This window comes from Malaclemys terrapin, chromosome 17, assembly GCF_027887155.1.
Source record: "Malaclemys terrapin pileata isolate rMalTer1 chromosome 17, rMalTer1.hap1, whole genome shotgun sequence".
NCBI lineage: Eukaryota > Metazoa > Chordata > Testudines > Emydidae > Malaclemys > Malaclemys terrapin.
The window spans coordinates 464879-477230 of NC_071521.1; the positions used below are offsets into that span (position 1 = coordinate 464879).

Sequence of the window (12352 nt, forward strand, 5' to 3'; positions counted from 1 at the left end):
TCTTACTTCCCTATCAAGTCTCTAACTCACTGATTTTTATTTTAGTCACACACTGAACATTCATAGCATCCTGCTACATGTGTACAGCTCTGACTCCAGTCTCACTCAGCCAGCATTTTCTTATTTTCAGGAATGATTTAGCAGGCCTTCAGCCTGACCCTCCTCTCAGTTACTCCTGATTTGTACCAGTCTAATGCCCTTGAAGTCAGTAACTACACTGGTGTTAATGAAAGGAGACCTGGGCCCTTTACCTTTTAATTAAGTTACTCACGGAAAATACGTGCCTGTTTGCCCATGCTTTTCCAGGTGCGGGTAAAGGAACATTGCCCATTGCGACACATTTGAGCTCTTAGATGCAGGTTGGGTTGGAAGGTCTCCAAAGGCTGTGTTTTTAAGACCTGTTTAAGATGGATTTAGTGTGCTGGGTTAATATGTGTTTTTAAAATTAGGAAAAGTGCTTGAAATAGAAAATTGATGCATACATTTTATATATTAGACTGACTCTAGAGTAATGCTGCAATGTGTGTTTAACACTATATAACAACCTGAATGCTTCCTTGAGGTGGAATCCTGAACTATGGGAAAGGGACTATGTCTACCGCAGTTTGTACAGTGCCAATGGTGCCCTAATAACTAATGTAATAGAAATAGTAACTTCTGAGTGAAGAGTTGCTATCAGGCTTATAAAGGTGAAATTTGTAGATAGCTACATACAGCCTTGACATGCTGCTGAGACGGTTATAGTATTATTTGTATTGCCATAGCAAATGGAAATGTGTACTTTTATTTCTGGGAAATAGTTAAACAGAGATGTGGCCAGCTTATCTGCCTGGATCTGCAATAGGGCCTGTCCCCTTACTCACTATTCAGCCATAGTTCCCCCCCCCCCCCCCCCCTCAAGGTCTTAAATTTCTCTCTGCCCATGTATAGTAGGGGCCTGCATATGCAACATTTGTTTGCAACTTAAGTATATGAACATTCTGTGCCTTCAATGCTTTCATGGTTTCAGAAAGAAAAGTAGATTTCTGCTCAGCCAGGGACTGGATGTTTGTTTAAAAGGAATGGGTGAAATTAAATGAGTCTGTTTGAAGTAGAGGCTGACAGGTGCAATGCACCTGATCTTTGAAGGCATTTCTGTGTAGCAGTCAAGTGGGAAGCTCTGGTATTATAGATTTGGCACAGTAGCCTTGTGCCTGATGACCTCATTCAAGGCAAAGAAAGATACTGAATTACCTTCTGTGCCATTAGGTCCTCTCTGCCTCTGCTCTCCATGGTGTGAACAAGATACAGGCAGAACCTACTGCCTGAGACCACTGCAACTTTTTTTTATCTAGCAGAAAATTGGTAGAGATGGCATTGTTTGAGCACAGGACATGGAGGGCTGAGGTCTACTCCTGGCTTGAACACAGATTCACTGTGGGACAGTCAACAAGTCCAGTAACATTTCTGTGCCTCCAGTTTTCCCATTTATAAAATAAGTATCAGACCTAACTGAGAATTTTTTACTTTATACCACAGTCATCCAGCCATATCAGCTATTCCCCACCTGGAGCAAAAGTGTCACTAGTGCTACTTCTGTGTCCCTCTATCTAGCTCCTCTGTTCTGTCCCACCAATGAGTAAAGGCCTCTTCAGTGTTATTGCTATCTGGCTGTTTATCTCAGGCTTTTATAAGACTGTTTACAGAGTTAAGTCACTCTGACAGAGTCTACTTATATGTACCTCTGATTAGAGAAATTGATTGTTTCTTAACATCTAGTTGTGTAATCTGGACACTACTACAAAACAATATTTTCTTTGTGCTTTCCCAGAATGACAGGAGACTCTTATGTCCTCCTTTTGAAAAGTAGTGAAATGGTCATCTAATGGAAATATCTCCTGTCACTGTCAACTAAGAGTGTTTTACATTGACAAATTTCTTTAAGGTAGTTACGTTCTTGTAAAAAGTGTTCAGTAAGCTACTTAGACAATCAATATAGTAAATGTTATAGAAGCAGAACAGAGTATAAACAGCAGCTGATAAGAAAGTACTACATCAAGTAACTTAAATGTGTATAGTTCAAGTAGCATAAGTTTAAGTAGCATCAATGCTGGGTGGGGCTAGTCTTGATTATAGGGTTCAATGGCCAACTGTATTGCGATGGAAGTCTCCCACACAAGAGAAGTAAATATTTTGTAAATACAGGCACAGTTTCATAACTGAACAGCTGATTAAGGTATCTGAATGTTACAGTGCCATTCTGATGTATAGTAAATATTTTTTTCCAAGGCCCAGAAGCTTTTTCAGCAGTTTGGCAAACTGAGCAGAAGCAACGCACCTTCCGTTGTCTGGTCAAATGATAGCACCTCTGAAGATATTCATTTGAAATTTTAAAATGCTCTATTTTAGCCTGCTTTTCCCACAAGATTACAGCTAAATATGATATATTTCCCTGAGGTGCTCAAACCCCCTCCTGACATTAGGGCTCTTGGAGGGTGTTCAGCAATTTAGCAAGCATACAAACATCTGAAGAGGGCTGATGGCTAGTGCATTAGTTGCAGGACTTGTACTCACCAATGGCCTGGACTTTGTTCAGTCAGGCCACTACCCATACAAGCACAGGTGAAGACAGTGGAAGAATCAAAATAGGGTATGAAGTTAATGCAGTTCAGGCAATAGTAGGTTTCATTTGTACTACATACACTGTGCTAAACACTGGGCCAGGGAAGAGGGGATTCCTTCCAATCCCTAGCACAAAGGACTGGCTCATGCAATAAGAGACAGAATGAACAGCATACCAGCTAATCTATTAAAAGCAGTTATTCAGCCTTCATAACTGATCTACAGTAGGTAAAGGGAACATTGGAAAGAGAAAGACAGTGACAGCCCCAATGAAGCTCCAAGGCCTGGGAAAAGGAGAGAATAACTCATGTATCAGAGTGAATTAGCACCACCTGCTGCTTTGTATACCTGAAAGAAGCTGAATGCATACATGCATATGAGAACAATGTTTTGGTTCTCCACAGTGCAATTCAGATTTTTGCCAAAGTTAACAAAATTGATTAGAAGTTGATTTAAACCATGTTTAACCACATCATGAATTCAGGTGCAGCCTACTAACCCAGAGGATGTTTCTTGGAAAAGTTTAGGCAATAACACTAACAGTAACCTAATAGGAAAACTTTCCTACAGGGAAAGAACCTCAGGTCACAGGTGATCTTCGGAAGTGAGCCTCTATTTGTTCCAATGTCCTTCCTTTTGTTTCAGGCACATACAGGACAGTAAAAATTACATTTAGAATACAGAAGACAGAGAAAAGCCAGAAAGTGCCATAGGAAGTCAGGAAGCCCTGAAAGAAAAAGAAAATTATTATTATGAGAAAACACAAAGCTGCATAGGACTACTTGCAATACCTCATTACCAGGGAAGAGCATAGCTTAGTGATTTGCCAACAGTATTGTTTATCAACTTTCACCATGAATCAGAAGGGGTAAGGCTCATAATTAGGGTTACACGGTGCTTACTGTAAGATCATGAAATTCCTTGGTTATTAAAAAAGCCATCAACCAGTTTGTTAAGACACAGGCACCGCTGGAAATCCCTCTAGCTTTAAGTGGGAATATTTCAGACATCACCAGCCAAGGAATGGGACCCCAACCAAGGGCAAAACCTGAAATTGAAAATAAAGGTGAAAAGTAAACTTGTTTTGCATTTAAAGAAGCAAGTGGTGAATGATGCCAAAGCCTGTTCTGTGATAAGTGTTAATTCTACCCCAACTCTAACTACTGTCCTGTCAGACTGCTGTAGAGGGAACATTTCACTTAGAAAGCAGTACTGAAGTGCATACTCCAAAACTGGTATATACTTGTTGCAACACTACCCAAAAATTATTAACCCCACCATCTGATAACACGCTTCGATAAACGAGAGGGGTTTTTTTGTTACCTCTCTCTGAAGTGGAGGTTTCTTCAAAACTAAATCTACATTTTTAACTTCAGTTGCCCTGCACTAACCTAAAAGTTACCTCACTTTGACTGGTGCAGGAAGAAAAAATGCTTCTGGTTACTGGTTGTGAACACAGTTTAAAATAGATATATAGATAGATCGATCGATCTAAGAATGTGGTCCAGGCTGATTAATCCATATCCTACACCCTTTCAGGAGTCCCTGCTGAGTGTAGTACAGACTGCAGGAGCAGAACCTTACAGCTTGATCCCCAAAAAGTGTTATGCTTTCACAACTCTTAGCTGAGTCAACAGAGGTCACAGGTGATCAGTACTATTTTAAGGCCATACTCAAGAACTTCTGAGGTACACAGTACTCCTGTCTCAAGTGCTTTTATAGTTGCGGACAATTTTTTTTGCATAGCCCAGGACTACAATGGCAGACCACTCACCAGTGATGAACAGTCCCAAGCTCACTACAGCCAACCATGCTAGGTTGTTTTCTGCTCCTACAGATGTTGAATTTAGTGTAGTCAATAAGTCAGGTTGTGATGAATTCTGAGGGTTTGGAAGGATCACTTTACAGTACAGCCCAAATGCTGCAGTGCTGATAGCCATAATGACCCCTGCAAAAGTGAAGAAGAACCAACTGCAGATTTATTGCCACTTTGAAAAGATTTGGATCCGAGAGACCAGAATTGGTAAATTAAATACAAAAAACCCCCCAAGCCTCTTATGGAAGTTCCTCACATCTGTGCTTTGCCCACAATGATTGTATAAGAATAGCATCCTTAGAAACTACCTCTGGAACTATTTGGTACAGGATGACTCAAGTGAGAGATCACCAAAAATAAATAAAATAGAATAGTATCTAGAATTACAATAACCTCAGCAATCACTGAATATACATACAATTACAGGATTCAAATATACTGTATACATATATGCATGTTAGAGTAAATTAATCCTGCTTGATATAATTAATACTACCAAACCTACTTGTGAAATAGGTACAAGTAAACAAGAAGTGTTCACTAGTTTCAGAAGACAATGGTACTTAAAGAAAGAAAGAACTCTCCAGTGCAATGTATAAGTTGTGATCAACTTTTCTTCTAAATCATCAGACTAAGTCTACAGAAGTGAAGTTTTAAAATAAACCACTTCATTGCATAATTACAAACCTTCATGCAGCAGGCAAGCTAGGATATTTTTGGTATTACAAACAATATTGTTCTTAAAGGAGGACATTTACCAACAGAAACTATCTTTAAGCTTTTGCATATCTGACCCAAGTTTGGAATGTTAATGCAGGCAAGTTTTTGCATGATGAAAGACACTTTTGTCATTGTCCCAGCCTTTAAATAAAAGGCCTCAGAAAGAGTTTAGAAACTCATTGTACTGCTTCTGGAGTTTACATTCTCAGTTATTAATTGGCAACATGGAAGCAGGATTCCTACAATGTAGGATACACAGTGGCAACTTAAACAACAAAGAGTCTGGTGGCACCTTAAAGACTAACAGATTTATTTGGGCATAAGCTTTCGTGAGTATAAACCTCACTTCTTCGGATGCATAAGTGGCAACTTAAGGGCACAAAGCAGAGACAAAAAGATGCAGGACACTGGAGAAGTCTGGACCTAGGTCTTTAACTCCTTCAGTCACATTCTCCAAAGAGACAGATTCTTAAGTATGGTTTGGAAAAGACAAAATAGTGTCTAGATGTTCCCTCATCCATTCACGTTGATTCAAACCAGCCATCTCATATGTATTTTATATTTTAAGATATAGATTTTTTTTTTTTACCTGAAATAGAAAGCAGTACTTTTCGCCCAGTTTTATCTATAATAAGTGCAGCCACAGCTGTGAAAAACACTTGTATGGAACCCACAACAACAGAGGCCATTCTGCTGTCCTGAAAGTAAGAGAAAAAAGAAATCTGTAGTAACAATGTCATGGTGTTCAGTAAGTGATTAGGATTTTCCAGTAATGCTACAGGTAGAAAAGAAATAGCATATTTTGTATTGCTATTTTGTATGCAGTATTGATCTCTTGGTCTCATCTCTGTATTAACTAATATACTGTGCTTCTGCACAATACCTTTCATATGAGGATCTCAAAATGCTTTTCAAGCATTAAGCCTCACCAGGTAAGTTACTCCTGGGGGGATTCTGCACCACAAAATTAAAAAAATTCTACAATTCTCTTTTACAGTTAAAATACAGCTTGCAGAGCCCACACAACCCCTCACCCCATTCTCTGCCTACCAGACTGATGGGGGGGGGGGGGGGGGGGGAAAGAGAGCTCAGGGCTTCTCCCCTGTGGAGGGGTGGTGGGGCTAAGGGCTTCTTCTCCCCAGCAGGGATGGGAGTCTTGGGGTTTCAACCCCATGGGGTGCGCCCGCCAGAGCTCGGTGCTTCATCTGAAGCCCAGAGGCCCCCCTCCCTGCAGGGCAGAAGCCCTTAGCCCCACCACTCCGCCGTGGGGTTGAAGCCCCAAGCACTGGCAGGCAGACCCCAGCTCTTGAACGTCTGAAGATCATCATGTGCGCTCAGAGGGTCAGTAAGTTTGGCCATCACTACTGTAGATCATCCTGCTACCATAAGGTTCTGAATGGCCATACTGTGCGGATGAGAAGTTCCTAGGTAGCCATGGATTATAACATTATGGCTCCATTACATGACTTTGGTAAAGTCAGAAGCAACTAACAGGAATGTCAAGGATAGAACCCCAGATGTCCAACTCACAACCACTGCTCTTATTAATATACATGAAGGCTCAATTTTATTCATTTCATTCAGAAAACTAACACAAGATTGTTATTAGCAGCTGATTCTCTCACAAGCCTCTGTCACTGCTATACCTGTGGATGACCTGGAGATTATGCAAGAAACACAAGGGAAATTGAGGCAGTGGAGGATGAAGGCAGGAAAGGGGAAAAGAAAAAAAAACAAATATTTTTAAATAGTTTGATTCTAACATGCAGAGCATATCTTGGTCAGTTAAACTGAAAACTGACACCAGACAGAAGCACTTCGCATGATGCATTAACTTAAAAATAGCATTTAATTATGACTAGTAAAATGTCCTGATCTTTCTGTAGAGATCCACTCCAGCAATTATTCCTCTCCCTTGCTGTACTTTAGCTTTCACCTGACACAGCAATTTTACTTCCTCTGAAGCACACAATAGTAACCATGGTGAGAGAGATTCTGCGTGGACCTATGACCAAGTGGGCTTTGGCACCTTATACTACATTTCCTGGAAATGGAGGCAAAGTTGCTGACCAGCAGTCTAATATATATTATTTTCCTTGAAGAAACTTAATAAAACTAACCAACAAGGACAGTCAGATGCCTGCATACAAACAAAACCACAGAGACTTAACATTTTTCCATCACTCCAACAGATTCACCAAATTCATATATGGTTTCTGTTTGGTACTCTGTACTCAAGTGTAACATCTGGCTAAACTGCATTTATCTATTATATTTTAGAAAGATGAAGTGAACAATTTTTACCTTAAAATTAGCTTCTTCAAAGATAGTTTCTGCATAAAACATAATTGCATTAATCCCTGTTACTTGCTGGAAGAACATCAGTGCCACACCAATAAGAAATGGCTTGTAGATAGATGGATTCTTAAATTCAGCAACACTTAGTCTGTGCTATAAAGAAGACATAGGCAAAGGTTCAGTGACAATTATTTGATTTGCATAACTGAATGAAGAAGTGCTACCACCGAGATTCAGATCTATCATAAGACCATATTGTGATGCTGCATATAGGAAAGGTGGCCATTTATATTACTGTTAACACTGTTATACAATTTCCATAAATCTTGTACAAAGAATGTCATGTAAGGTAGCAAATAACTTTTCCATTGATAAGTATGATTATCCTGTTTATAAGCATGGATCATCTTTGTATCTGAAGTTATGACTATTGGCTACGTGTTGTAGTCTGCTAAATAACTGCCTAGCCCTGATGTAAATCTGTGTGCTGAGGGCCCATCAGGGACACTCCATTCTCCCAATGGGCCATTGAAGAAACTCATCCTGTCCAGATAGCATTTTTGAGGATGCCTCAGATAGCAAGGAGCTAATGGCCATCCCCTGTGATGCAGCAAAACATGTAGGAGCTTGTGATACGCTTATGTGACCCTGGACTCCATCTTGGGACAGTAGCTTTCACATACAGGGGCTGTGGACTTTGTTTGATATAGTAAATTTCCATGTACATGAAGGAGAATATAAAGACACCTCCATTTTGCTTCTTTCCTGCTCTAATTCTCTGAAATATAGATTTACAACAAAAAGAAAAACATCTTGAACTATGGACTGAGGACCTTCCAATCTTTTAGAAGTCACCAGAGAGACTTTACAAGACAGCAGTCTGTTCCATCACTGCTACAAACCTGATATAAGGACTTTGCAACCATTAGTATGTAAATAACCTATTAACCATTTATAACTCTTCTTTTCTTTTATTAATAAATCTTTAGTTGCTAAGGATTGGCTGACAGTGTGATATTTGGGGAAGATCTGAAATTCATATTGACCTGGGGATGTGTGTCTCTGATCCTTTGGGGTTAGAAAGAACCTCAAATAAGGTGAAACGGGTTTTCAATAACCTCTTGCTATATTAGACTTGGTTGTCTGGATTGGAGCCAGGAGCTAGAATGCCTAAAGGGTACGGTGTTTGGCTTCTGGCTAGCCAGTCTGCTACTGGAGAAGCTCTTTTGTTACCGGTTTGGTGAATCTAATTAGAGTGTAAACCACCAGCTTTGGTGATTGCAAGAAATAGGGCAGTCAGCCCCGAGCAGGACATTGTCAGTGTGGTCTATCCCAGGCACTTGGTCACACACAAACAGAGCAAGTCCCCCATTTAAGTAATCTATTAAACTGGTATAATGAATGTGATTGTTATGTTTGGAACAACTTGAGAACTCGCAGTACTTAAATAATGCTGATTTCTTCTACCCTTAGTTCCCATTACTATAACTGAACCATAGTATTTGGACATCTGAGGGAGCAACATTTGAAGCCACAGCAGGGAATTTAGAAAAACCAGGCATCAATTTCCTTTGAAGTCTCTGCCTTCCCCTCCTACTGCCCCATCATCCAGCCCTCACAAGATACCCAAATCCACAAACCCCTTTGTAAAACATGAGAGATTTATTGGTATTCACTTTCTACAAATATCTGAGTCCAAACTATAAAAAGACCTGTTTAGTAGTTTGGTCAATATGGTCTCTACAACAAATTGAGGGGGCTAATCTGTGCTCTTATTTATGAGACAAAGTGGGCAAGATCTTTTATTGTACCAACTTCTGTTGGTGAGGTAGACAAACTTTGGAGCTATGCAGAGCTCTTTAAGATCTGGGAAAGGTACTCAGTGTTACTAAATATAAGATCAAACAAATAGTACATATTTAAGGGATCATTCCAGGTGAAATAGGACAAAAAAAAAGGGGGGGGGGTGAGTGGGTTACTGATTGTTTAATTAGCTATAAATCCAGTAAAAACAACGAGGAGTCCTTGTGGCACCTTAGAGACTAACGAATTAATTTGGGCATAAGCTTTTGTGGGCTAGAACCCACTTCATCAGATGCATGGAGTGGAAAATACAGGAGCAGGTATAAATACATGAAAGGATGGGGGTTGTCTTACCAAGTGTGAGGTCAGTCTAACAAGATAAAAATCAATTAACAGCACTCCGTGCATCTGATGAAGTGGGTTCTAGCCCACGAAAGCTTATGCCCAAATAAATTCGTTAGTCTCTAAGGCGCCACAAGGACTCCTCATTGTTTTTGCTGATACAGACTAACATGGCTACTACTCTGAAATCTATAAATCCAGTGTCTTTACTAAGTATCTAGCAAGGTTATGAATTCAAACTCCCAGGCTCATCTTTTTTAAAGTGTTGTGCAGGTTGCTTTTCAGAATGAGGACTGATAAGTCAGGTATAGAGTGATCACTTTGTGTGTGCAAAAACAAAAAAGTTCACCAACCTCTTGTTCATGTCAGCATTAAGAGAGAAGATTTTGGGCCAATACTTCTACTATTTCCATTTCCTCCTAGTTTTTCATATTGTTCAGCTATTTAATCACCCAATGCAAATGAGGAGCTGAAAGGATTTAGGTACCTGCTACAAATTATTAAAAATGGGATTTGAGGCCCGATCCTCCACTCCACATGCATCTGTAATACCCACGGACTTCAGTGGGAGCTTTGGATCCTAAGAATGTGCAAACCAGGCCACACAGGTATAGATGCAGAGTGTTCTAGTCTCATTTCCTATACCGTAATTCGGCAGCCGGAGGGAGAAGGGAAGAAGTCACACTTAAGATAACAATCAAGTCCTGAAACAATTATTTCACTATTATCTCTGACCATATACACAAAGTATGTAATAACCATATTCAACCACGTTTCTTCTTTACTGAATAAAAAAAGCTTTTAGTGTAACCCAGAACAAAAATCTTCATCACCTGCTCCTCCGCACTAGTTTCAATCTGCCTGCATTCCCATTCATGGTCCACCTCTGATCCCCGTAGAAACTGTAAAGCAGCCATAGCTTCAGTGCGTTTTTTCTGGTTCAGCAGGAACCTAGGTGTTTCAGGCATGAAGGACATGAACACGAGCATTATGCAGGGTGGGAAAGAACATAGCACAGCCAGCCAGCGCCATCTGAGTGCCATTCCTGAGGCAGGAAGGGGAAGGAACATAAATGAAGAGAATCAGCTGACATTTGTCCGCATTATAGTGAGCTGTACTAGCTCTGCTGATAAAGCAATTTGTGTACAATTTCCCCTTCCTCAAAGTGGTTCCCTGAGTATGTGTTAATTCTCCTCCTGAAGTCTGGAGAAGTTTCACTAGCCCTGCATCCCACATAGCCAGCATGGATTTATCAAAAAAAAAAAAAAAAAAAAAAAAAATCATTCCAAACCAACCTAATTTCCTTCTTTGATGGGGTTACTGGCCAAGTGGATGGGAGAAAGCAGATGATGTGATACATCTTAATTTTAGTCAGGCTTTTGACACAGCCCTACACAACATTCTCCTAAGCAAACTAGGGAAATGTGGTCTAGATGGAATTACTAGAAGATGAATGCAAAACTGGTTGAAAGACCGTACTCAAAGAACAATACCAATGGTTCACTGTCAAACTGGGAGGACGTATCTAGTGGGGTTCCACAGGCATCAGTTGTGGCTCCACTACTATGCAATATTTTCATTAATGACTTGGATAATGGAGTGGAAAGTATGCTTACAAAATTTGCAGATGACATCAAGCTAGGAGGAGTTGCAAGCACTTTGGAGGCCAAGCACTGTGCAGCCCTCAGTGGTGAAAGAACAGGTTAAGGATAAAAAGCTGGCTAGATTGTCAGGCTCAATGGGTAGTTCTCAACGGCTCGCTCTCTAGTTGGCAGCTGGTATCAAGCGGAGTGTCCCGGGGTCGGTTATGGGGTTGGTTTTGTTCAACATCTTCATTAATGATCTGGATGATGGGATGGATTGCACCCTCAGAAGTTCACAGATGACACCAAGCTGAGAGAGAGCTGGAGGAGAGGTAGATACATTGGAGGGTAGGGATAGGGTCCAGAGTGACCTAGACAAATTGGAGGATTGGGCCAAAAGAAATCTGATGAGGTTCATCAAAGACAAGTGCAGAGTCCTGCACTTAGGACGGAAGAATTCCATGCACCGCTACAGGCTGGGGACCAACTGGCTAAGCAGCAGTTCTGCAGAAAAGGACCTGGGGATTATAGTGGATGAGAAGCTGGATACGAGTCAGCAGTGTACCCTTGTTGCCAAGGAGGCTAACAGCATATTGGTCTGCATTAGTAGGAGCATTGCCAGCAGATCGAGGGCAGTGATTATTCCCCTCTATTCGGTACTGGTGAGGCCACACCTGGAGTGTTGCGTCCAGGTTTGGGCCCACCACTACAGAAAGGATGTGGACAAATTGGAGAGAGTCCAGCAGAGGGCAACAAAAATGATTGGGGGCTGGGGCATATGACTTATGAGGAGAGGCTGAGGGAACTGGGGTTATTTAGTCTGCAGAAGAGAAGCATGAGGGGGAATTTGATAGCAGCCTTCAACTACCTGAAGGGGGGTTCCAAAGAGGATGCAGCTCGGCTCTTCTCAGTGGTGGCAGATGACAGAACAAGGAGCGATGGTCTCAAGTTGCAGTGGGGGAGGTCTAGGTTGGATTTTAGGAAACACTATTTCACCAGGAGTGGGGTGGTGAAGCACTGGAATGGGTTACCTAAGGAGATGGTGGAATATCCATCCTTATAGGTTTTTAAGGCCCAGCTTGACAAAGCCCTGGCTGGGATAATTTAGTTGGTGTTGGTCCTGCTTTGAGCAGGGGGTTGGACTAGATGACCTCCTGAGGTTTCTTCCAACCATAATCATCTATGGTTC

At 41.0% G+C, this 12352-nt stretch overlaps 1 protein-coding gene across 7 annotated transcripts in view; it reads right to left on the bottom strand.

The window, feature by feature from the left end:
• Positions 1-2767: 2767 nt before the first annotated feature.
• SLC2A8 (solute carrier family 2 member 8) overlaps positions 2768-12352 on the bottom strand; it is a 48407-nt gene continuing 38822 nt past the window's right edge. For 6 of the 7 annotated variants that reach the window (XM_054007853.1, XM_054007849.1, XM_054007847.1 and 3 more), the window contains exons 6-11: positions 10414-10625; positions 7442-7588; positions 5727-5835; positions 4376-4549; positions 3504-3649; positions 2768-3328 (exon numbers count right to left, since the gene is read on the bottom strand). In XM_054007853.1, the coding sequence (XP_053863828.1) occupies positions 3182-3328; positions 3504-3649; positions 4376-4549; positions 5727-5835; positions 7442-7588; positions 10414-10625 (935 nt within the window). In that variant the 3' untranslated portion in view covers positions 2768-3181. The remainder of the gene's footprint in view (positions 3329-3503; positions 3650-4375; positions 4550-5726; positions 5836-7441; positions 7589-10413; positions 10626-12352) is intronic. The other variant, XM_054007850.1, reaches the window with a different exon arrangement.